This window comes from Trichosurus vulpecula, chromosome 7 (assembly GCF_011100635.1).
Source record: "Trichosurus vulpecula isolate mTriVul1 chromosome 7, mTriVul1.pri, whole genome shotgun sequence".
NCBI lineage: Eukaryota > Metazoa > Chordata > Mammalia > Diprotodontia > Phalangeridae > Trichosurus > Trichosurus vulpecula.
Window position 1 is genome coordinate 14,443,027 of NC_050579.1, and position 26,063 is coordinate 14,469,089.

The 26,063-nt window shown below is 48.9% G+C and overlaps 1 protein-coding gene across 11 annotated transcripts; it reads left to right on the forward strand.

The window, feature by feature from the left end:
* The first annotated feature begins 47 nt into the window (after window positions 1–47).
* On the forward strand, window positions 48–25,484 carry EIF4E2 (eukaryotic translation initiation factor 4E family member 2). Of its 11 annotated transcripts, none has more exons than XM_036766895.1 (9): window positions 113–194; window positions 1,316–1,417; window positions 3,556–3,670; window positions 4,143–4,277; window positions 8,972–9,076; window positions 9,900–10,052; window positions 10,157–10,293; window positions 16,952–17,032; window positions 21,495–25,432. In XM_036766895.1, the coding sequence occupies exons 2-8, from the start codon at window positions 1,365–1,367 to the stop codon at window positions 16,995–16,997; spliced, it is 744 nt and encodes a 247-aa protein (XP_036622790.1). In that variant the 5' UTR covers window positions 113–194; window positions 1,316–1,364; the 3' UTR covers window positions 16,998–17,032; window positions 21,495–25,432. The 11 variants fall into 11 exon arrangements, with proteins under 11 accessions (XP_036622792.1, XP_036622794.1, XP_036622795.1 ...); XM_036766898.1 differs by having other exon boundaries at window positions 1,316–1,393; XM_036766897.1 differs by lacking the exon at window positions 16,952–17,032 and having other exon boundaries at window positions 48–194.
* Window positions 25,485–26,063: the final 579 nt, after the last annotated feature.

A 26,063-nucleotide genomic window follows, 5' to 3' on the forward strand; every position in this document is an offset into this window, starting at 1 on the left:
CGCCTTAAGGAGGAGGTGCTCTCTCCGCTCCCCCTCCCACCTCGGTCGGGGGCTCACGCGCTGTACTTCCGGCTGTGCGCAGCGCCACCGGAAGTGTCCGGGGGAACCGAGGCCGAGGGACTCGGCGGAGCGGAAGTCAGTGAGTGAGACGACGGCGGCGGCGGTGGCGAGAGGATGAACAACAAGTTCGACGCGTGAGTGGCGTGGCGCGCGGCCCCAACCGCCGCCCCCGGGCCCGGGCCCCGGCCTGAGCCCGCCCCCGCCGGGGCCCGCCCGGGGTCGAGGCCGGGGCCGGGGCCGGGGCCCGGGGAGGGGAGACCCCCAAAGGCTGGGGGGGAGGGGAGGACCCGGGCCAGGGGGAGGGGGGGAAGGAGGGAGGGGAAGGCACCGCTGGGGCACCCACCCCGCCGCCCCCTCTCTCGGTCAACGCGCATTGATTAAGCGCCTCCGGGGTGCCTGGCGGGGTGATCGTGGGGTGCAGCGGCGAGGGCGCTGGATTTGGAGTCCGAGGACCTGGGTTCGAATCCTGGCCCTGTCACTACCCTCTGTGACCTTGGGCAAGTACCTTCTCTTCGCCTCAGTTTCCCCCTTTTTTCTTAGCCTCGGAGTGGAAGCCCCTCGAGGGCAGCCCCCATCGCCCACAGCGGGCGTCAATTAAGCACCTTCCACCGCCAGGCAGGTGGGGGTGCATCCCGGGGCCCGGCACATAGTAGGCACCTGCTGCATGCCCACCGGGTGACGGATGGATGGCCGGGCCCTTGCCCTCAAGGCGCTTCCATTCTTCCGGGCTTGGGGCTTTCTAGTGAGTGTTGGAGAGGTAAAAACCCGACTCGGTGCGGGGCGATGGGGGGGAGACCAGGAAGTGCCCTGCAGCCACGTGGGGCCCCCCCATCCCGAGGGGGGCGTGGAGTCGGGGACCAGGCCCTGGCACCTTGCGTGACCTTGGGCAAGTCGCTGGACTTGGGTAAAGTGAGAGGTCGGAGGCCACCTTTAAGGTGCAGCCCGCTTGTAAAGCGGGCGCGGCAGGTGGTGAGGCAGGAAGGGGCTTAGAGACTCGGCCAGGACCCGGGATCGGGGCTCAGCCCCGCGTGACCTTGTTGGATCCGACCCCCGGAGCCCTCTGCCGCCCTCAGCGTGTGGTCTGGTGAGCCCTAGAGAAGTTCCCACGGGAGGGAAAGTGACTGGCCCAGGGTCACACGGCCAGGAAGTAGCTGAGCCGAGATTTGAAGCCAGCCTTTGGACCCAAGATCCAGTGGCCTGGAAGGGGCTGTAGACCTCCCGTAGCACTAAGCGGTGCTATCCCCTCCTTTTACAGATGAGGAAACTGAGGCTCAGAGAGGGAAAAGGACTTGCCGAAGACATTAATGAGACCCAAACTCAGATCTCCTGACTGGTATCCTGGCTTCCTTCTTTCCAGGCAACCAAAAAACCTTCCTTGAGAAATGCGTCCAAGTTCACTTCCTCTTGTCTCCTGTGACCGTTAAGCAATGGCTGCACATGTCTGACAAGTAGCTTAGTTGCTGAGAGGAAATGTACTTCCAAGCCTGCCCGCCCGCCCTTCTCCCCGGTTCTGTCCTCAGACAGGTCTCTCCCTCACTTTGGAACGATACAGAGCTGTGCTGTGAGATAGGAAAAGAGCACAGCAGTCGATTGATTCATAGACAGCTGCACCCGGAGAAACTCCAGGTTTATGTTGTTAAAGTGGGATTGAGTGTAGGGGACCTGAGTATTTCTGGTCAGAATCAGGGTTCCCTCGTTGAAAGCGTTTGAGGCAGTTGTAGAAGGCTGCCGTGAATCGCTAACATCATTGACTCTGTGTCCCGTGATGATAGAATTGGCAGCCAAGAACCAAATTTAATAAGATGAAGGATAAATGTAAAGTCTTACACTTGAGTTTAAAAAAAATCATCTGTACAAGTCTGGAACGGAAGAGGCTTGGCTAAGTCATCATTTCCTCTCAAAAATGCTTGGAGACCTTAAAGAACTACAGGCTCAGTGAACAGCCTGATGTCCAGGGCTAAGGAGGTCATAACTGCCCTCTGCCCTGGTCAGACAGCATCTGGAGGGTTGGTTCAGTCCTATGCACCACATTTTGGGAAAGAAACTGGCAAGCTAGAGTGTATACCCAAGGTGGGAGAGGGGGAAGGCCCAGGGGACAGGGGGGACAACGGGAATGGAAGTTGGGCTTCCTGGGGATTGGTTTAAGGGACTGAGAATGTTAAAACTGGAGAAGAGAAGGCACTGGGGAGGGCTTTGTTTTCCTTGGCCCTTGGGGGTAGAATTAGGAGGGTAGAGTAGGAGTTGCAGAGGCAGAGTGGAGAGGGCTTCCTCATAGGATACTGAGTTCCCCATAATTGGAGGTCTCCCATGAAGGCTGGGGACTTGACTGTCAGAGCTGTTGCTCAGACAAGAGTGGAAGAACTGTGTGGTTAAGCCTGAGCTTCTGTGCTTCCTCAGGAATGTTTTTTGCTTGCTTCAAGTTTCTTTCAGCTTGGAAAAGTGTTTGCCCAGAGTGTCTGTTCTTCCCTGTTCTCCCATCATCTGTTTTATCTGTCCTGTGCCATCTAGCCCTTCCTCTTCCCCATCAGCCCACGTAGTTCCTATGTTTCAGCACTTATGTCTGCAGCATTCATCTGATGCTTTGTCTAGTCACTTGTTGTGTGCATATGTCAGTGGATCAGCAAGCATTTAGTAAGCGCTTATTGTGTGCCTGGTGTTCTGTGGCTGCTCCCATCCTAGGTGGGGAGACAACACGCAAATCACTAGCCATGGACGAGATATATTCAGAATAATTGGAAGGTGATTTCTAAGGGAAAGCAGCAGGATCTCTGATCTTTGAGGCGAGGATGGCCCCTTGACCTCTTGTCCACCTCTGCTACTGAGCAGCAAATGCTCAGTGAAGGTTGGTTGATGGTGGTTCTTATCCAAGGGAGTTGGAACCTGAATTAATCACCTTCTTTTCCTGTAATAAATTCACGTATTTAAAGGCTCAAACCTGGAGTAGAGTTTGAGCATTTCTAGTCTCAGTCACACTTATTAACCACATACCTCCCTTGAGCTACAAGGTGGCAGCCAAAAGAGTGATTTCAGAGCTCCCACTTGAAATTGTATTTATTTAAAATATGTTTCCTTCCATGCGCCACACTTTTGTCCCAAGTCTGTTCTCTTTGAGCTAGTCCATCCTGCCTTTCTCCAGGGTCGGTATAGTCCTAGAATTAGTGCACGATCCTTATGCATTGAGCTGGGAAAGGGGCAGGCTGGGGCCCTGGCGTTCTGGGATGGTGCACTTGAACGCCCTCAGCACCCTTTGGAGAGCTAGAATTTGTTAGGGCTGTTGGTGGGTGGACATAGGCTTTCTGCTTTGGGGTCTCCTTTTCTTTTAACCTGCCAGGAGTCCTTTCCTTGTTTTGCTTTAGTCATCTTCCACACCCACACGCTGAATTCAAGGGCTTTCCCTTTATTCAGGACAGTGAATCTTGAGAATCTCCTGGTTCTTTTGGATGAGGAAGAGATAGTTCAGCCATAGGAGGAACATTGTTTTGTCTTTTCTTTCAGCTTGAAGGATGATGACAGTGGGGACCATGACCAGAATGAAGAAAACAGCGCACAGAAAGACGGTGAGAAGGAAAAAAGTGAGCGAGACAAAAGTCAGAGCAGCAACAAGAGGAAGGTGTGTTTGGAGCTATCTTCTCAGATGCATTCATCAGCAGGTTTAAATCTTGGGAAGCTGGTGAGATCTGTTTATTCCAAGAGTTCCAGGGCCTCTCACAGATCTTCTTTTTCTGAAACTACCATCCCCTTACTCAAAGAGATTTTGTGGTATCTTGCAGGCTTTTCCCCTTGCTTTGTATACCTGTCATGCTGGATTGAGAGAGTTTTGTCTTGAGAGAGATTTCCTGGAGTTTCTCTTATAACTTGAAACATTTCTCTTATCATAGGTCCTTGAGGTGGTGTACATTCTCCTGTTCTAGGATTTATGACTGGAATTGCCAGAGCAGAGAGTTTTTAATTAACCTTACTTAATTTAGAAGCTAACTGGCCCTTTTATTTGGGGGCAGGGGAGGATTAGGAGTGCCACCAAAAAGCCCCTTTCTGAAAGGGGGTGAGTCGCCAGGGGCTAAGAGGATTGCTTTGTTCCACAGGCTGTCGTCCCTGGGCCTTCAGAACACCCACTGCAGTACAACTACACTTTCTGGTACTCCCGGAGGACACCGGGCCGGCCGACCAGCTCGCAGAGCTACGAGCAAAACATTAAACAGATCGGCACATTCGCCTCCGTGAGTGTTCTCTCATTGCAGTGATTAGAAGTGGTGTCATGTTCATACCTAGGTATTTGTGAATGCCATGACCAGCCCTTTATCTGCCTTGGCAGATTGGCATTCAGTTTGCTTGTAGAAGCTGATACCTGGGATTTGACTTCTGTGCTCACTGTTAGACATTGACTAAATGTTCTTCTGCAGGACACCTCAGAGAAATGAGAAATTGCATATATTTAAAACCATTGATTCATTTAGATCTGGAAAGTCTTGGCTGTGGATTTGGGGTCCAAAATGTTTTTCCTTAAACTTTTAATTTTGCACATTTTTCTTGAATACACACCGTGTTCCAGACGGAGATGTATAAGAAATGGTCCTGTCTTCAAGGAATTTATAATCTATTGGGGTTTTGGTTAGTATTAAGTGATGATGTTCAAAGCGAAGAGTTCCTTCCTTTTGCTTTGTGTATTCTATGGGATCAGAGATGATGGCAGAGGTTGTCTTAGAGTGAACCTCTTCACTCTAAGACAATATGATCGGACCTGCCTGAGGACTGAAAGACAGGTCAGAATCACTTTGATGAGAGATGGGGTGAACATCTTGTCTTCTCTTAGGGTGGTCCAGCCCCTGGGTCCTCAGAGAGTGGTTGGCCCTAAACAGCTAAAAAAAAATGTTGTTCACTAGCTCTTTTGTGGACAGGAGGATGTTTTGAGAAAAGAGGCAGGTAGCCTGGGTGGGAAGGTACTGTCCTCCTGGCACAGGACGGAAATGCTCAGGCCAAGGTGCGTGCTTCCTTGGAGTGCTTGGGGCAGCGGAAAGCTACCAGGAAAGGCTTCATTCCCTCTTTCCAGCCTGACCCTCAGGACAGACCACTGCTACTGCAGAATGGGAAATAAAGTACAGAGGGACAGGGGAGGATACTGGTTCCTTCTCTACTTAGGGCCCTCTCTCTTAAGGTTACAGTAATGAAGGTACTACAGAGAGAGCACTGGCAGGCCTGTCCAGAGCTTTCTTCACAACCACCGCATGAGGCAGATAGTCCAAATGGCCATGTCCCCATGGTGACATAGTGCTGAGTCTCAGCTGACCTCCCAGGCTGGCCCTCCTGTTACACTGGCCTGCTCTCACTCTTGAGAGGGCACCATCTTCTGTATGCTTGGTTATCAGTGGCACGTAGATAGAGGGAGGGCTGCCAGGCTTGGACCTCGGAAGCTAAATCTGTCCCACCGTCCTTTAGCATTGAGTGCTACGTCAATGTTACTGTCATGACGGGAGTGATTACCCCCATAACCTTCAGAGAGACAGTCTTAAGTAGAAGGAGCCACATCCTCAGCCACTGTCCCTTTGCCTTGACAATAAAATATGGACATGACTTACTTTGCACAGTTGTTTTGAGGAAAGTGAGTGATAAACCATAAAGCACCAGAGCGATGGCATCAGGATAGAAGGATGGGCAGACGTCCATGTGCTCAAGTGCGTGTTTCAAGGAGATTGATTTTGGCTCCAGTTTTCCAGAGGAAGAGCTGAAGAACGGGGCTTGGGGTGTGGGAGTTTGTCAGTGCAGTGTCCCAGCCTAGGCCTTGTGCTGTGTTTAGGGGTTGCCAAGGAGGCGCTTATCTACTTAAGCCAGGGGTGTGTGGGTGGGTGTGTAAGTGTGTGACACGCCACCCCACTCCCTCTCCCTCCTGGAAGCTGAATCCAGGGATGTCCTGGCTTGTCTCTTTCTCATGCTACACTGAGCCTAGGGCTTGTGCTCCCTCAGAAGAGCAGCCCTAACAGCCCCTGTCTTCTTGGCACATGTTTGTGGTTCCACCTTCCCCTCCTTTGGGAAAGCAGGCAGGTTAGAAATCACAGATAGGATTGGGCTTGTGGAAACCACTGGTATGAACAGAGCATGTCAGGAAGAGCAGCTAAACCTATCCATGGAGTCTATTCTGAAGGCCTAGGAGTGTGAGGATGAGGAGGATTTGGGACTTGGTGGCAGATCTTGTATCCAGACTGCTGCAGTAGCCTGGGAGAGTCTTGGCACTGCTCCGTGCCCTACTCAACCCTTTATTCATGTATTCAGAAACCTGGCATGACTCCCAGTTGGCTGCCACGTAAAGCATGAACTAGGCCAGACGTTCCCACACTACCCTTCCCAACTCCATTGGTGCTTTCCCCTCTGTTGACTGTTCCTCGCTCCTGCTGTCTCCACCGCTCCTAGTGGTGTCCTTCTTCCACTGGCACCTGTGAGATTTCTCCCAGTGCTTGTACCACAGTGGCCTCCCTGAAACCACTGTGGTTTTGTCACCTCTGCTGGTTCAGCCTCTTCCTGCCACCTGTTGTCTTCTCAGGTTGGGTGGCCTCTACTTGCCCTCTGTGCCCCTCACACCCTCCTGTACCAGTGGCCTCCACCTTTCCTCTGTGCCCCTCGCACCGTCCTGTACCAGTGGCTTCCACCTCTCCTTTTTGCCCCTCGCACCGTCCTGTACCAGTGGTCTCCACCTCCCCTCTGTGCCCTCGTACCCTCCCCTGTACCAGTTTCGAGAGCAGTCTTTATTGTTGTTGTTTTGGCATCCTCAGTGCCTTGCATCTGGCAGGCACTGAATGTTTACTGTGTTAATTTTGTTCCAACCAGTAGCCTTCGAAACTTTAAAATAAAACTACAAACTTCAGCACTCCAGAGTCACCACTAGAGGGCACGTACTACAGTGGGCAGTGGGGGGGTAATTCATTGAATTCCGCATCCATTTGTCCCTCCCTCCCATGTGTGGACTGCTGTGCTGAGGGAGCTACAGGCATCATTAGGTCCCAGGCTCTGGGGTCCCAAGCTGAAGCAGCTTAGTCTTGTGAAGACAGACTTGTACCTGTGGAATGTTTAGAGAACACGGTACTCTAGGCTAGACAGCATACAGAGATGCACTGTGTTACATCTGACGAGTCGGTACGCGCTTAGTGCCATATGTGCTACGGGCAGTCAAAGAGCCCATTGGCTGGTGCTGTCAGAGAAGGCTCCAGGGAGCAGGGGCAGGAAGGGGGAGGGCCTGTGCCCCTAGGCTGATACTCCATTGAAAAGTAACTTGAATGTGGGACGGTGAACTTTAGGAAGTGTTTAGTGCTTCATTTCCTTGACTAGGTGAAGGACTCTGAGCGTAGAATGTCACAGTCCTTCCATTTAAGCTCTTTGCTTTTTTAATCTTGGTTAGTTTTGCTGGGGAAGGATGGAGGAAGGGCACATCTGGAAATGAATGTTCTGTAAAAACAAAAAACATCAAAAAAAGAAACATTTCACTTAGTGAAAAACTTTTTCTAAAATCATACACATTTGCAGATCTTAGGCTCCTTGGAATCCTTCTGACATTCCTTCCTCTGACTTGTTGGGCTGTGTAATGAATGACTGAATGCCCAAGGATTTATTTAGGGTTGACTCCTCCAAGGAGCTTTCAGAGAATACTTTCACCCTCTCGATTTTTATTCTGTGCAGGGATTTGGAAATTCACATAACTGTGGACTTAGGGGATTTGAGATGAGAAAAAGACCCTTTGGTCATTTACAGTAGTGGCATCAGCTGGGCCAGGTCTTGACTTAGAAAACAACAAATTTGTGTTATATATGTTGCATAACATTTTAACTTATTTTGGAAAACATTTCCAGTTACATTTTATTCTGGTTCTGGCTGCAGAAGGTTTCGAGTTTGACACCTCTAGTTCTTGTCTGTCTCTCCAGCTGGTCCCTTCATTGCTCTGAGTTGTAAGACAGGGCTCTAATGACTACACAAAGTAACAGTCCTATGGTGAAAATGTAGACAGTTGGAGAAGCCCTGTTCATAGGAAAATAAAGCTTTCTGTATTTACTTATAAGGTAACCACTTAGGGTTACAGGCTTGAGCATTGTGTCCCCAGCTACTATATTCTGAATCTTCGAGAGCCCCTGACACTTAAACTTGCTGAGAACCAAGAATCGCAAGACTGTGGAGCTGGTGTAATTCCAGTTAAAATATTAAAAACTTGAGTACAAACTTGCCTGTAAAACTTTCACGTAAAGAATGGTAACTTCACGTATCGTATAGTTTGTTTAATCTTCGGTGTTAACCAAAGCTAGAAGAGTGGCCTTGATCTCAGGTCATGTTTGCTGCCTGGTGAGGCTCTCTTTGGACCATCTCGTTGTGGGACTTGTTAGCGCTTCCTTGGCTGTTTTTCTGTTTTCTAGCGTCTCTGCAAAGAAAGAGGTAGAACTTGTACCAGGGCCCTTCCCTGTCCGGATTGTCCCATGTTCTTATTTTTCTCGATATGCTTTCCTTTAAGTTAGAATTTATCTAGTACTCGCTGCACTAAGTTTGTAGAGAAAGGCTTGACCCCCTATGGAACACTCAAGCCTAATGGCAGAGAGAGTACTGAGAAATGCTCATAAGCACAATGTAACAGAAAATGTGAGGTGTACGTAATGGCTCTGCAGATGTGTGCATGATGGGATTGTTGGAGTGACTGGGGCACCTGGAACCAGGTGGAAGCCAAGGTTTCATGGAGGAGGTGAGTTTGCCTGAGGATGGGGTTACTGGAATAAGGGAGAGAATGTGCTTTGCCGGAAAAATTAGAGGGCCTGTGCATGCTTTCTGACCAGGAAGCAAAATGAATGGTTCACTTGCTAGATCTTGGTAGGAGGCTGCCTTATGGCAGACTTGCTTGGCAGGATCCTTCTTTATTAACATGGTGCTAACTGGGGTGTCTTGACAGGTCGAGCAGTTCTGGAGGTTTTATAGCCACATGGTACGTCCTGGGGACCTGACAGGCCATAGTGACTTCCATCTCTTCAAAGAGGGGATCAAGCCCATGTGGGAGGTGAGTGAATTCTCTGACCCGCATGTTAGGGTAGCTTTGGCTTGCCTGGGCACATCTCTGGCAGCAGAGATGGGGTCTGAGTGTTTAAAAAGCCCGATCTCACAGTGAGAAACAGGAACTGGTGTCTTCTTACACGAATCCTTACAGGATGCCTTTTGAGGTAAGGACCTGTGTCTGTGGTTTGTTTCTATGGGGTTTCTTAAGGCACATACAAAAAAGAATTCTGACTCAGGCCACATAGACCAGAGGTAGAGTGCGTGAGCCAGGGCTTCTCTCTCCCTTCTAGTGAAGGGACACCTTCCCCTCGGTCCTCTGCCACCATGATTTGCACACTTCCCAGCTGTCTCTAGGAATGCTGTCAATGTCTCCAGTTAGTTAGGATCAGGTAACAGGAGGAACTGGGACGCAGGATGTGGCTGTTGATTTAACACGTCACATGAAAGTACCCGTGAGCAAGTTGAGACTGAGGCGGCAGCCTGCTGCCTTCACTGAACTCTGGATCCCAAACTTCTCAGTTTGGGCCTTGTAGTCATTGACCTTGCTCTTCTTAAATCTTGGTTTCCTTTTGTTTCCTAAAGAACCTCTTCAGAAGAGAAGAGTATTGGATGGAAGGCTGTGTCTCTGCACGTTCTGTTATGGCTTCTAGTTTCAAGTCAAGTCCTACGTTTTTACCTTTTTCTCCTACAAATTTAGCATTTCAGAAGATGCCAATTCTTCCTAACGTTTGGCTTCTTTCTCAAACGGTCTGGGCTCTCTACCGTCTTAGGTGTGAAAGGAAAAAGCTTTGAAGCCATTTTTTATGTTTTCACCCTCCTTTTTATAGGATGATGCAAATAAAAATGGTGGCAAATGGATTATTCGACTCCGCAAGGGCTTAGCATCCCGCTGCTGGGAGAATCTCATACTTGCCATGTTGGGGGAACAGTTCATGGTGGGCGAGGAGATCTGTGGGGCAGTTGTCTCTGTCCGTTTCCAGGTGAGTCACCTGGGGTTGGCCCTGCCTTGTTTGGTGCAGTCACTGCCTTTGGTCTACATGTTGCCTCCTTTCTGCTTTGATCGTGTATCCTGTTCTTTTTATAGGAGGACATTATTTCGATATGGAACAAGACTGCCAGTGACCAAGCAACCACAGCCCGTATCCGGGACACGCTACGTCGAGTGCTTAACCTACCTCCCAACACCATAATGGAATACAAAACACACACCGACAGCATCAAGTACGTGTTGTGGGGGGGCCGGGGATGTCCCTGAGCTCAGCAGAAATAGGTCCACACATTGGCACCTCCCAGCCATGTGCCCACATGAGCATGATTGTGCAGGAGACTGACCTATGGAGAAGGGCCAGGCCAGTCTTGACACTAGTGCTTTGGGTGACTTCAGAGAGCTCTCTGTTGGGTACCCAGTCAGATAAAGTGTGGGCTGTGTAAAAGATCTTTTCTTTAAAACCATTTTGTATTAACCTAGGCTGATTTTTATATAGGCTGCCTTGTCTTTCGGTCTCTCTAATCTATTTCCTCAAAAGAAAGACGAGGTGTCTCTGCTTTTTCTTGCTGCTGTTGGAGGTTGTAGTTCCCTAGCTTCCCCCTGCCTGCAGTTTTAACCCCTTAGCTTCAGTCTGTTTTCATAGCCCTGGGAATTGGCCTTCCTCCCGGGGTGGTGATGTAATTTTCTTTTGTGTCAAGCTGAGTGTGCCAAGGCCCCTGAACAGGTGGTTCCTGTGGGGAAAGCCTGAATGGGGGAAGAAGGGTCAGATGTGGAAGTGAAGCCGGGCCACCTCACCAGGAATCTCAGGAAATGGAGCCATTTATACATAGGAAATCTCACTGACCAGGGCTGCCTTTTCAGAGACAGGGTATTATTAATAAGGACAGTAAAAAGCCAATAAAAGCCGTTAGCTCATCTCAGCCTGGGAAAGAGAGCTGACCCTTAGGAGGCAGGGCTCCTTTGACCACGACTTTGCTGTACGCCTTTGGTAGGTCTCTTTGCCTGTCTGTGCTTCAGTTTCCCCATCTGTAAAATGGGGGATAATAATACTTAACCTACCTCACAGGGTTGTTGTGAGGCTGAATTAATGTCTGTAATGGATCTGAGTTTCTCCAATGGAGGATGCTCTGGCAGTGCCAAGTATTATTATTATTATTATTATTATTATTATTATCACCACCATCATGTTACTCTACTTATTAAAGACCAATCATGAGCCCACCAGTTGTTTACAGCAGTCCAGCCATTTGGGAAAGTGCCCGGACAGAGGATGCTGGGTGTGTGGAGTTGGGTTAGGTCAGCAGAGCCCACGGGCCTCTTGGCATTTGCTTTGATGAGCCCTCCCCCTAACACCTCAGGCAGCTGGGGTCACGCCATGCACCTCGACGGCAGCCCCTGATGCTGTGTCTGCCACTGTGTGTTGTATGTGCTTCTGTGCATTTCAGTGGCCTGCTTTTATTGATGCCCTGGCATTGAACCACCAGCCAGCCATTGCCCCAGTCACTTGTCTCAGTCTCGCTAGGTTAGCATTGCTTTTCTCTAGGTTGGTTTTTCTTACTCTTTGTTTTTAGGATGCTGATAATTTTCTTCCTTTGGCCAGACTTTGTGTAGACCCACACCTGCATTTGTCTGGGTCCTACTACCTGTTCTGGTCAGAGAGAGGAAGTCCATCGGCTCCTCTCACCCCTCTCTGCCTCTGCGCTCTCCCAGTGCCCTGAAGTAGCCCTGCCTGTATACTAGAGATGTGTAGAAATCCTTGGAGAGCCAGCCTATTGGCAGGGTGTCTCAGACTTCTAGAGAAGGTGACCTGGTACAGCCTGTCACTTCAGGGACACAGGCCTGCCCTGTAACCCTGGGGACCCAAAAAGCCCAGCTTGGGCCCCAGATGCCATTCTCCCTCTCCTTCCCCTCCCAATATGCCAACTTTTTGCACTTCCATTAGAATGCCAGGCAGGCTGGGCCCCCAAAGGCTCCTTTTTCATAACCTCTGGAAGACGCGGTTGAATGTGCCATGACCCTGTCCCTTACTGGATGGCACCGTCGTCGCAGCTGGCATCATCGGAGTCCCTTGTTCTGTTGGCGTGCCACCTGGAAGACACCTCTGTCCCCGGACAACAGGAGTTGGAAGAGCATCTTCTGTTTTCAGTACAGGCTAATACAGCCACGGTGACAGCCGAGATCACTCAATAAATGGTGCGAAACGAGTTTGTCTCATGATCTTGCTCTTTCTGGTGCCTCCAAGAAGCGGCCTGTCTGACTCTCCCTGGGCTTCTCCTTTGTAGTGCTGTCCCAGGGAACAATGCAGTGCCCCGGATGTGATGCCCAAGAGGAGAGGAGCCACTGGTGTCTGTCCCCAGGGCCTGACAGAATGAGGGCACCCCAGGAGACCTTTGGCCAGGCCCTGTTCTCTATCGCTTATAATGATTTAGGCCCAGTCAAGCCACATTGGAGACTCGGGTGGTGAAGGGGACTTTAGGACGCCAGAGAGGGTGGGCCTCGTGTCTTGTCTTGCTAACTTTCTCGGCTTGCCTTCACTTTGAATGAATCTCTTACTTAGAGGTAGGGGAGTACAAACCCTGCTTTTGTCTGTGCAGTTACGTGTCGTTTGCTTCCTGGCTTTGTGCGAGCAGGATTTTCCTACTTGGCAAAGACCCTTGAGCTGGCGTAGCTGGAAACCCTGTGCTTTGCCTCTTCTCAGGGTGCAGCCTGGGAGGGGTAAGGAGAGCTCCCTTGCTTGAACCCCTGGGCTTTGAGAGTAGACTTTCCAGCATCCATCTTTGTCCCGTGAGCTGGCTCCTGGCTTCTGCTCCTGCTTCTAGACAGGGCCTTGTTGCTTTTGCTTGTTTGCTACAGTTTGTCTTCCAAAGGCAGGCAAGCTTTTCTAACCCCAAAAAAGAACTTGAAAACTTGAGGAAGCTTCCTTCTACAATTGCTTAGCACTTTGTTTACCGAGCTCTGGTGCCATCTTAAGGCATCCCCACAGGCACTGGATTGCATGTCAGCCAACACTTCAAAGCCTTGTAGATGGTGCCACAAAGTGACTTTGGCCATAATAGTTACTTTCCCAAAGTGGTAATTTTAGTTTTGACTGTGCTAGCCTGCTGGTATATCAGTCTGATGATCAGTGTCCACCCTGATGGTACTCCATGACCCTGTGGCATCTGTCTTGTTTCCTTTATTAATGGTAGCCAGGCCTGGTTACAGGAGCTACCAGGACCTCCAAGGCCCAGGCTCTGCTTACAGGATTTTTCAGTGAGCTGGAATCCTTTCTCTTGCCCTCTGTGACCCTTCTCCATTCTCCCTGTGCCCTGAAGGATTGTGAAGTATGCCAGATAGTGGTTAAATATCCTAAGTGAGGGCTGGCTTTCCTATAAGCGTGACTCGTGCTGTTTTGGGGCTTTGTGATTGCCTAGTGGAGTGAGGTCTGGTTAGAAGGCACCACATTGGGGGATTTCTTTGCCCCAGGTGGATGAATGTCCGAATTTGCATACGCTTTGCTCTCTTTCCATTGGATTCTTGGACTGATGAGGCTTTGTACCTGCTAGGCCAGGTGAATTGTATGGAAAATGAAGAAGAGAAATGTCCAGTGCCCTGAAAGGATCGTGGATGCTAGGGCTGCCGGAAGTGGAGAAAGCCTTTTGCAAGAAGGATGAGTTAGTTTCAAAGATTTTTTTCAGTCATTGTCTCTTTCTTCACTTTGCTGCCTTTGCCTTCATTTTCATGTTCTTGACTATTGTTTAATCTTTCCTCCTTTTAGGCTTCTCTTTGCCCTTCTCCATGTCCTTACCACAAGCCATTTGTGGCCCTTTTGTTCCTTTCCTCCTTGACCCCATTTCCCAGCTACATTGTGGTCAGCTAGAAAGAGCCCAGCGCATGAGTCTCCTCTCCAGGACTGAGTGGTCAGCCTTGGTGCTCAGGAAGCAAGTGCTGAATCAGTCTGCCTGAAGGAACATGCATCTCTGCTCCCAGAGTTATCTTTCACAATAGCCACTGCTTTATTTCTAGAAGTTGCTTTGTTACGGGTAGAACAGGCTTGTGAAGCTACACCCAGGAGACTTATTAAGTTGAACTAGCCACTCCCTTTAATTATGTGGAAGTCCTCATCTGGCATTTTGTGCCTCCATTTGGGCCCTTGTGAACATCAAGGGAAAATCAGCCCCTTTCATTGAAGGAGAAATGTGGTCCTCCAAAGAAGCATTGTCAGAAGCAGGAAGCTTGGCCTTTGAAGCTTAGATCTAGGGAATCAGAGCTGACGGGCAAGACACAGGGCTCAAGTCCATGCAGTGCCTTTGATAGTACAGTGCTCAGCTTCAAGGGAAAGATGGCCCAGGTGCTCTCTGGCGCCTTTGACTTCAGGGACCATAACCTGGCATTGCTAGGGTGGTTGAGAGGGAAAACTCTCATCCCATGTTCAGATGGACTGATGGCAGTTTCATGACAAACTTCTTAAACCTGACCCATCCTTGATGAGGACCTTCAGATCAGATCGCTGGGCTAGGGACCTTATGGGTCTGTGCTGACTGCTACTCTGGGGTCCAATTGATGACATCCCCCAACTAGAGCAGTGCCATTAAAGGTGAAGGTGGCTCTTCGTAGGAAGGCTGATCTTCGTTGAGGTTTCTGGTTTTGGTTTCTCTTTATTTCATTCAAAATCAGCTCACCCATCTCTCGGGTTCTTTCCAGCTTTAACTCCATGATCCTGGGATAATTTCAATTTTAGACGCTGGCAACTTTTCTACTTACTGAGCTATGAAGGGAAAGGCATTGGGTCATATGCTATGTGTGTTTAAAGGCATGTAAGACATGGCCCTGTTCTCAAGGAACTTCAAATCTTAGTAGAGAAGATAAATCAGAGGTAGTCCGTAAGGGGCAGTCTCTTCTTTCTTCTAAGTGTGCAGACAGCATAGGATAGTTGAGACTGTTCTCTAGTAAATGTAATCACAGTGATGCTTGGTCATTGGTCTTGCACTTATCAGTGTCTAAGGGAAGCACGTTTTTATATGGCAGCCAGTTTGTATCATGTGCCAGAGAAGGGCAGCTGGAATCTTCACCTCTGTCTGAAAGGTCAGTGGGAGGGATCAGGGTTTGGGCATACATCCCAGGGACAGCAGCTGGCTGGCAGGATCTTTGGGTGTGTTTTTGTTTTTGCTTTAGTTTTCCTATGTAAAGACTGTAAGGAGCTACTCAGAATGCAGCATGAGAGATTTGGGGTAGATAGGAATGGGTCCGACTAAGGGAACAACAGGAGAGATTTCCATTTTTATAAATGGGGAAGTTTAAATGTAGTCCTTTAAGGTGGGCCAAGGGAGGTAAGTGATGTCCTTTAGCCTTGGTAACAAGTTGGAGTCCTCAGGGCAAATTCCTAGCAAATTATAGTGGGAGTAAAAATTCTCTGAACTCTTGGGTATTTTAAAATTCCAACTTCATCTTTCACCACCTTTAAAAATCATCATAATTGAGGAGGTAATAAACCTCATGTTGAATTTTGCCTTTCCCTGGTTTCATTTAGCAGGATGGGTCAGGTTGTCCTAGTTCGATGAAGTGGTACATGAGATATGACACATTACTCCTTTGCTGTCTCCTAGAATGGAACCATGGAGCCATGGTTGGTTGTGTCAACCAAGTTTGTTGGGAGAAGACAACGGCTTGGCTTCTTCCCGTTGATCTTCCTGCCCAGTTAAGTTCTGACTGGTCGCTTGGGTGGGAATCTAGGCTTGCCCCCACTTCCCCCCTCTGTCCCCACCCCCCCTTTCCAAGGTGTGTGTTGTTCTAACTTAGAAATAAATGAGGATTTTGATGAAGAATAAGTCTGTCTGCCAAAAGAATATCACTCATCCAAGTCTCAGTGCTGACCCTTTTTAATTAAGAAATGGCAGCGAATCACCGGAGTGGCCATTCTAGGAGAGGTGGTCAGTGGCAAGAAGCCAGGAAATTAGCTTTGAAGATAAAAGCTTTGGCATGAAATGGGGTTCCAAGAGGCACATTTCACCTCTAGTCACGAATTCAGTGGCTGCTTATTGCATGCCTGCCATGTGGGAGGCTCTGTGCTTGGGATGTGTGGGGAGAATGGGAACAGACATGGAGAAGACAGTTCCTGCCCTTGAGAAGCTCCCTGTCCTTCATCATAGCCCTGCTTCCTTCACAACCATGTTCTCCAAAACCATTTGGGTCGAGTTCTACATTGAAAGCGCTAACAAGTTTTGTTGGCAGATAGCTTTGAATTGCTGGTTATGTCTAGGGAGCTAAAATAGCAAGGCAGTAATTCCCGGGGGCCTGAGCAGAGGTGGGTCAGCAGAAGTTTGGAAAGGGAGGACCTTATTCCTTCTCCAGGTTAGATGGTGCTTTGGGGTTACCTGTTCTCACTGTTAGGCTGAAGGGTGCTTCTGCCACCTGCTTCAGTGCATTTAGGACAGTATTTTTTTTATTGCTTCCCTTTATGAGCTAAGAGGTAACTCCTTCCAAACTCCACAGAGTGGGACTCAGTGGTCCTTAAATCTGAAGAGAAGTGAACTCACCCTTACTGGCCACCATTGGCTCCTCCTGCATTGTGTCAGTCAACCAACATTTATTAACGCCTCCTATGTGCCAGACACTGCACTAAACTACATCTTTGTGGAACTCTCATTAAGAGCATGGGGAGGGCCAGGCTGACCAACCGGAACAAATCGGGGGCTGACCTAATTTCTCTCTGGAAGGTGCTGCTAAGATAAAATGAATGTGGTTCCTTTGGATGTCTGCAGGCCAAAGAGCTGCCTCCACTGGGCTCTAAGAATGTCTGAGAAGGGGGTGTGGGGTACCTCAGGTTGTTGGGTCACTGTGACTGTTCTCTTTTGTGTTAAAAGCTTTTGATCTGAACCGTGCTATTCTGTTTTTTTGTCTCTGGCTTGCCAGGGCCTGGGAGGAGTTTCATGGCCTGGTGAACAGCAGCGGCCGCTGATCGGACGCTTCCCCTCTCTGTCTCTCACACCCAGGGTAGGGCCTCATCTATCTTCTCTGTGACTTTGTGACATACCTCTCCCTGCTGGGCTTCTCTCTAAAGAGGGATGCCCCATTCCCACATATGACTTTCTTGCCCTGCTGTCTCAGGTCTCCTCAGTTGATTATTTTTTTGCTCATTAACAAAAACCACTGAAACATACTCTAGATGTTGTAACTCTGGTTCCACTGTGATCATTTTTTTGCCGTATACATTTTGACAGCATCCTGTGGTTTAAAGGGCAGTACCCCATTTCTTCCTGTGGGACAGGCGAGAGGTACGTCTCCCATATGCTTGTGTTGTGTAGGTATTGTCTTGTAGCCAGAACAGTCACATCTGGGGCGTGAAAGTACTATTTCCTGGTGTTTCCATGTTAGGGACTGGGGAAGTTTATTTGGGACAATGAACTAGAGCTCTGAGTCAGCTATAGCAGAGAAAACTCCTTGCTTGTCAAGAGAGGGACTGGCCTGGTGGGAAGAACCCACCCCTTGCTGACCGGCATCACCGTGGAGGGTTTTTGGTATTTGGTTGTCAAGACCAGACCTCCTGTATGTGTAAGAGGGGGCATTGAGAAATTCTGAGCCATTCCAGTGGTGTAGAGAATGGCACAGGCCTCAGGTGGCACTTGAGCCCTCCACACTGACCACCTTCTGTTCCCTGGGCAATGAATACAGAGTTGACTTGGATTAGAATGGAGACTGCCATCTGTAGCAGCTGGCTTGTGGTTGCAGGTATGGGGGAGGGAAGTGAAGCCTCTTGGGAGAGCAGCAAGAGGGTAGCCTCCTAATGATGTGCCCTTGGCCTCTGTCTCACCCAGGGGACAAGAACAGGTTGTTTTGCCTGTCACATGTAGTCCCCGAGATAATTAGTGTATGTTCTGATGAAGCCAGTGTCCTTGCCTGGCCTGACCCACTGCATGTGAGAGCATGAGTATGGAGGGGGAGCCGAGGGGAGCCCAAGTGGCTCCGGTCCCAGCCAGGGAATGCTGTTCCCTCCACATTCTTTAGATGCCCTTCAAGCACGCTTCCTTATATCCTTATTGATACTTCATGGTGTGAGTTTCTCAGTGCCCCCCTCCTTCCTTGACCCTTGAGGAGTTACTAATCCACAAACCAGTGAACTGGGAGAACTGCTTTTTATAAAGATGGTGGAAAAGAAGACTTGATCTGTTGTGTAAGTCAGTATCTAGGCTCTGCATCTGCAGACATTCTGCTGCGGAATTTGGCATGTTTGCTTTTGGCCTCAGCACACATGCTGCGCCTTGAACCATGGCTCCAGCAGGACCCCCACCCCCCACAAGCTTGAGTAGAGAGGGCTCAGATGACTCATGGGGATGGCACACCTGTGACAGGGATCCTTTCTTGGTCAGGAACATTTGGCAGCTGTCAAGGGGGAGCTTGCAGAGGTAGAAACTGGAGCCTGGAGGACTGTTGCTTCCCTGTCCCTGGGGAGGGTCTGCAGTTTTTTTCAGGAAGAGAGGAAGAAAGCAAAGCTGGACTGCTGGATGGGAAGCTGATAGCTGCAGAGCATTCCTCTGAAGATGGGGCCACACAGGAGGACTCTAGTTAGCATTTCCCGAGGGACTCCTTAGAAGCCAGGATCAGACTGCCTCACTTTTGAGCACGGGCCTGTGGGTTCACAGTCGAGCTCAATCCAGATCTCCAGGTGTGATTCCCAGCTGTGATCTAAGTCTCTTTGGGAGTAGACAGAGATATGGTGGTAGGATTCAGCAGTCTGAGACCTTTGGAGCCAATGCTGAGGACTAAAATAGCTCAGGGAAGAGATAATCCAATCCTCAGGGATTTCTTTGTCTCCAACTTGTTATATCCACTGAAGTCAGCAGCCGTGTGTTTAATGTAGACCCTCTACCATTCGTGTCCCTAGGAAAGTTGCTGTGGGAGGCAGCCCCCATTTCCCCAAGGGATCTTGGATGGTGGCACTGAGAACAGAAACGAACATGCCTGTAGCACCTTGTTTTATCCCCTATATCCTCTCAGCTCCATTTTACAGATGACTTAGAAAAGTTAAGTGATTTGCCCAAGGTCACATGGATAGTAAGTAGTGAAGCTAGAACTGGAACCCAAATAGCCTCGCTTCCACATCCAGTGCTTAGTAGGTGCTCACTCATAATGGTGGGGCACAGTCAGCAGGGCAGAAGGGAATCCAACCCCTTCCCCTACTTGCATGCTATGTCCGTCTGTCTGCAGCTTTGTGCCCAGTGTGCAGGTAGGAAGGCAGCGGAGCAGTGAGAACATGAGGCAGACGTCCTTGCAGATGCCAAGGTTGGTTCCCAGCCACCCCTTTGCCTGCTACTTCCTCAGGAAGGCCTAGCTCTCTCTGTTCAGTCCGCCTCTGTCATCCAGCCATTGTCAGCAGCATGTCTCACTCCCCTCCATTTGTTCATTCTCTCACTTATTCATTTGTTCAAGCATTTATTAAAAGCCTTCAGTGTGCAAAGCACCGCGTCAGGTGCCTGGGATTCAAAGACAAAAATGAGTAGCTGTCCCTAAGGAGCTGATGTTCTGCTGGGGGATAAGATACAAAAACTGAGAAGTTAATATAAAAAATCATGTGAAGAGGGAGGGAGGCTCCCCCGCCCCCCGCCCACCTTTGGAGACCAGGAAAGGGGTGGAGCAGACAGGGCCGCAGCATGGGAGAGTAGAGCCTTCCAGAGAGTTCCTTCTGTGTAGGAGCTCTTATATTGTAGATAATTAGAACGTGGTCCTCCTTAATGTTGAAGGTCTTTTGTTATGACTTCATATAAATAGATGCAAATTTTGATTCACTCATGAAAAATAAAATACATTTTTGCTCAAAAAATCTCAAGGGAGCCAGTGAAACAAATGACTGGTCTTCAGGGAACAGAATAGCTTTTCTAAAAATTACCAAAATATGAAATTGACAATTTTTTTCATTTTATTCTCCTAAATATAATTAGACACATGCTTTCTGGCTTTTATTTTTCCTGCTTAGGTAAAGACTTGTTAAGTTTAATTGGAATTTTCTTCCTTTCCCTTCCACACTTTCTTCATGGCCCAGCATGATCTTGGCCTTAAATTTTTTTTTTTTCATCTACAGGCTCCATTCCACAGATGGCATGTTTTGTGATTATAAATAGACATCTTGGAATGGTGGCTATTTAGTTTCTTTAAAAATTTCTCTGTGGCAAAATGTTGTATAAGGTCTTTGTACTTTATGTGTCAGAGAGCTGAGGTCTTCAGTTTTCGGGCTGTTTGCTGAATAACTTCACTGACTTTCCCCTGAAAGAATATCTACTTCTCAGTGTGACGGGCACTGGAACCCCCTCTCCCATAGCCCTGCAGATAATCACCCATTCTAAAAGGAGCTGGGCCTGGCCCATCCTTTTCTGTCTTCTTCCCATCTACCTTCCCATCTACCTAGAAAAATGCTTTTATTTTCATACCTTCAGAAACACCCCTACTCTAACCCTTCCCATGTCCTCTCCTTTCTTTTCACCTTTCCTCCCTTTACATACTGACCCCTGTCCACAGTTGGACTCTTGAGTTAGAGGTGGCAACCAGTGAAGATGTGGAACAGTGCAAGTTACTATGCTTTAAGTAAGTCCTAGCAGCAGCAGCATCTTTGATGGGTTCTAGGTATTTTTACTCTTAATTCTTCTACCTCATGTAGAGTTCCGCAGTGCATCTGCATTGGTGTTACAAGCACAGGTATCACCCCCCCAAACATCTATCATTAGTTCCTGGAGAGCATAGCAGTAGTGGGAAAACACATGAGAAGGGGCAGCTAGCCACCCCCTCCCCCTACAGTGGTGGGCAGACAGCCGAGTCACATTCCTTCAGGGTGTGGTTCTGATGTGTTAGTGATGCTATTCCAGACCAGTCTTAGGCAGAGCAGCTTGGTGTGGGAAGTGCCTATGCTCCAAACCCTCTGCTGCCAACAGAAACACCCAGAAAGACTGTGGCTCAGTTACTAGACACTTTGCTCTGGTCCACCTGGCTCTGTCTCTGCTTCTGGGATCAGATCTGGTCCTCTCCATTTCTTACCGGCCCCTCTTGGCATTTTCAGACACCTTTGTGTTCAGGAAGAAAAATCCATGAGAAGGCAAGCCTGTCTGCTCCCAAAAAGGCACCTTAGAGAAGACACTTGGAAATTGAAGGGGGAGGATTTATTTCTCATAGGATCAGCCCATCTAAGTTTCCAGAGCAGAGGGGTCAGACTCACTTCCTCTAGTATTCTCTTCTTCATAAGCAGCTGGGAGTTGTTGAACTGAGGTTTTTGGAGTGAAAAGGGGGGGAATGCTGGTCCCTGTATTTCTGGGTTAGTTTAGCAGGGAGGCACTAAAGCAAGGGCCAGGGGTGGGTCACTAAGGGCCCCAAAGCTGATGGTCACAGCTTCCCCCCTCCCCCCTCTGTGTATGGATATATGTTAGATGACCTATGTATTAAATCCTCCATTCTCTCCCACTTTCTCTTTCAGGGACAATTCAAGTTTTCGAAATACAAAAATCACATTGTGAAAGTACCCAAGCTGGCAATAATCCTTTTCTGTATGTGTGTGTCTGTCTGTCTGAAACGGACGGGAGGCCTCCAGCAGCTCCCTCCGTCTGCTCACTGAAGGGACATCCCCGATCCATGGGCTCCCCCTTTGCACTCATCCCGAGGAAGGATTCCACTAGACGCCCTCCGGCATCGCTGACTTTATAAAGCAGAAAGACAGAAAAGATGACTTTGTAATAGACAGACTTTTTTTTACCAATGGGGTTCTGGGGAGAGTCGAACCTTTCATTTGCTGTGTGTGCCGTTGTCCACATGCCTTCTGGGCCCTCTCTTGCTCTCGTTACACTTCACAAAGGGTATTGTGAACACACGTATGTGCCAGAGCTGTTAACAGCGAGTTTATCAGTATTATGAATGTCTGTGCAACTGGGAAGAATTTCTGTTGGAGAGAGTCACCATGCTTATCTGTAAGTGCTCCTTTCTGGCGCTGCCTTTAAATTACTGGGACGTTTTTGGTTTTTTCTCCCCCACTCTCCCTCATCCTCACCTCTGTCCTCTAAACGTGTCAATGATATGTTGGTGACTGTCCAGGGCTCCGTATGGCCTCCTTCCAGCCTCCCGTCCTTCCCTTTCTCTTCCCGAGGACGCTTCCTTTCTTCCTCAGCATGGCTGTGCAAAGCACAGCCTCTGACATGATGTCTGCTCCCGTTTTGCAGAGGTGCAGGGCCCCTCTACTGGGGAACCAGGCCCCATCTTGAGCTCTGCCTGTCGGGCTTCCCTGGGGGTAGGGCATGAGACCCAGAGAGAGAGAGAGAGAGAGGCCTGTATCTGAGGGCTGGCTGCCCCCTCGTTGAGCCAGAAAGGTGAGGGAGAGGACTTTGGGAGGCCAGATCTGGCTGCATTTTAAGATGTGCCATGGGAGGATCCCGGACATCGGAGGTGACACGTTGGCCGTTGTTGATGACTGTCTCGCCTTTCCTGCCTGTTTGCAGCTGGCCAGGAGAGCTCCTTCCCGGCAGTCCTCTGTGCTTGGTGCCCACTCTGGTAAATACCTGCTGGTCTACTCGATACCCAGATGAAACCCTTGAAAGCTTTGGTCATCAAGCATTAAGACAGACCAGATCCTTGGTCTGAGAAGTTTGAGTGACCTCTCAACTCCAGAAGGACTGAATTAGGAAAAGTAGAATGAGTCCCCAAGGCCCAAATAAGGGCTTGGCTTAGGACCCTACAGCAGCCTTCCAGTTACACTGATCCACTTAGCTCTTGGGAGCAAAGATTAGCAGTGCCTTAAAACGAGGGCCTCTCTTTAAAGCATCATCTAAGCTAGGGTTGGCTGGGGCAAGGTAGGGACCCTTAACCAACTAGGCTTAGAGGAAACCTAGGAGAGTGACAGGCATTTCCCTATTGGGCTTAGGATCATTTCTTCCTCTCCAGCACCCCAGTCACCACTGGTTTGGGGATACTTTCATTTTATTATTTTTTTAAATCATTCTAAAAGTTTTCATTAGAACAAATGGAAAAACAAATAGAGAACGTGTGTGTATATGTGTATGTGTGGTACATTTCCATTCTTGGCAAAATCAGGTGTGCCTAAGGAAATTTAGGAATGATTCAAACTTCAGAAGCAGGGAACATGGATCCTAGCACCGAGCCAGATGAGCATGACAGGCAAAGCCAGGAACATGACTTTGGAGAGCACGAGGAGAGCTTCCCCTTGACACTTGTGCCCCCTCCAAGGGAAACAGCTTTGCTCTTGCCTAGGCACGGTTAGATTTGCCATGGAAATGCCAAAGAGGGCAAATCTGGGGAGATCTGCTCTCTTTGGGGCATTCACCTGTGTGTGTGTTGGGTGTATGCTCACGTATGTGGATGTATCCGTAGAGTTGGATCTTTTCAGGTCATGTATTTGTGGGGTTTTTTTGTCCATGTTCCTTTTAACTCTCATTTGCTGTTCAGACTCTTGAACCACTGATATTTTCCGGAGCTGCTCATGTTTTCCCCCCTCACTCCTCCCCACTTGCAGTATTTAAGATATCTCCTAACCAAAATATACATATACATACACATGGACACAGTATTGACTAGAACAATTTATTACCCTTTTTAGATAACAGTCAACTCCCAATGTTTCTTTGTCCTGGCTGTCCAACACCTTTTCTTGGAAGAGCTGTGCTCTTGGCTCCATCCAACCCTCTGGTGTTGCAGACAGAGAGCTGAGGTATGTCTTTCACTGGAGCCAGCTTCTATGCAGTGAGATGTGGCATGGTTATAGGTCTGCCAGGGCCAGCCTCATGAGCAGGGACTAATTTTAGTCATTCCCCGCCCCCCCCCCCCCGCCCCTTCCTGTCTTCCTGCTGGGGATAGACGAGCTGTCTGCACCTGGCACACGTGCTGCTCCATTGTCCCTCTGGGGTTTTCTTTTTGAGGCACCCTTTCTCCCTCCCGACTTTTTTATCCTTCAGTTTTTGGGGGTGTGTTATTCCTGTGAAACCAGAAACGGCCATTGTTTCTTACCCAGAGTGAAGCATATGGTTCATGTTGTTCCCAGAAAGGGCTTGCTGGCTGTTACTAGTGGAGAATTAGGAGAGGCCACAGTAAGAGTGAGTGTCGCACCTTCAGAGCATTTGTCTGCTACGATAATAAATGGAAAAATGGGCAAGAACAAGATTGTGGACTCGTTAATGTGGGAGGGGAATTCGCGGGGGCTTCCCTGTCCCTTTAGGGTAATACGGCCTTGGACAAACTGATCCAGGAGGCCTAGCACTATACGGAAGTGTCTAGTGTGAACTCTTCCTAATAGCTGGGTTTTACTATTTGGTGACTACACCGGTTAGTTAGCTCTGTTGGAACTAGTCCTTGCCCAAAGACACAGCCTACAAAGAATTGGTAGCACAGGTGCACTGATGGGGAGCTCCTGGATTTCTTCTGCTGGTGGAATCCTGGCTCGTTCTGGTTCTCTTGATATGTGCCCAAGGTGGTGGTGATGGTCATGCCACTTCCCACTTGGGTGGCATATGATGTGCTGTGATGGGGCCAGAAGGTGGAGGAAGGCAGTCATTTCCCAGACTGAGAAGGAATTGGAGAGTGTATTCTCTTGAGGCAAGGGCATAAAGACCAGGGCTAGAGAGGAACAGGAACCTAACATCGGAGCAGAGAGAGGAGAAAGCAGAGAAGAGCATTGCTTTTGAGTCACTTCCAGTCGAGATATGAGCAGTCTGGTGATGCCCTGGGCAGGAGTCCGTGATGTGCCCACTGCTGAGTCTTGGTTAGGCTCTGTAGAAACACATTTTGTTTGGAGTGCAGTCTGCAGAAAAGACAAGGAGGAGAAGCAATGCTCCCCCACCCAAGTGAGCTTTTTCAGGGTCCATTTTCTCAGGTTTACAATGGTCCCAGGTTCCCAGGTCTTCCTTATGCTTGGGTTTTCACTGTACCCATCAACCTAGAATCCATGACTCCCTGGCAGTATACCTTCCTGTTTGGTGCAAAACCCTCTACCAGGCAGTTCCATTTGCCCTGTCCCAGAAGGACTCTCCCGATAGGGGGAGTTTGTAATAGCTCCCATTGCTTTTATCTCTTCCTCTTCTGTAGCACTGTGTGGTTTACCATGGGCACTCCTTACAAGGACTCTGAGGCTGGTAGTAGTAGTAACCCACTTTTGTTGATCAAATATCCAGTGTAAGAGCCCTGGAACACTCCACTGAAGGCCACCCAGATGACACAGACAGAGTCAGTATTTGAACTCAGGTCCTCTGACTCCAAATCTGGGGCTCTTTCCTTTAAAGTGGCTTGTTCAAGGTCACAGCTGTTAGGTATCCAGAACTCCAACCCAGCTTCAAAGAAAAGATCTTTTAGAACAGAGTTTTCAGACATGCAGCCCTCCCACCGTCCCCCACACTCCTGAGTGCTCCTGAACCAGATTAAAATGTAATTGGGAAATATTTAACAAAATAAATAAAAATATAATGTCAGTATGTGTTTTTCTAAGTCAATATGCGCCTTCAGGGATCCTCATGTATGGTTCAGTGCCCCCACCCCCATTTCTAGTTGCTTTTGACAGTACCGCGTGAAAACTTGTAGGAAAAAACAATGCCAGTTCCCAAAATGGATCTAGAATTCAGCGAAGCAGAAATCTGCTTTCTTATCCACTGGAGGTTGGAAGACAGAGCTCTCAGAAAGCAAATATGAGAGGGGCATTTCAGAGACGATCTCCACTTTGCCACTGGAATGAGCTCTGGTTCTGGTGTCTCTGAGGAGCCTGCTTCCAGTTACCCTTCTGGCCTCACCTCTGTGACTGGGCAAATCAGTACATTCCAGCTCTAAATCCATCTATGGTTCAGAGGACCCACTTGAGGCCGTACTGTGCAAATAGCATTAACGCTTGGAAAATAAGCAGCTAGCTATTAAGGCAAACAGCTGTCAGCTCTGGGTGCAGAAAAGGACTGTCCTACAAATCCTTATCACGTTGGCATGTTTAATGTCTAATCTTGTGTTGGCACCTAAAAAAAAGCAAGGAATTTTCCTTGATGGCGTGTTGCTTCCCAGAAGCAAC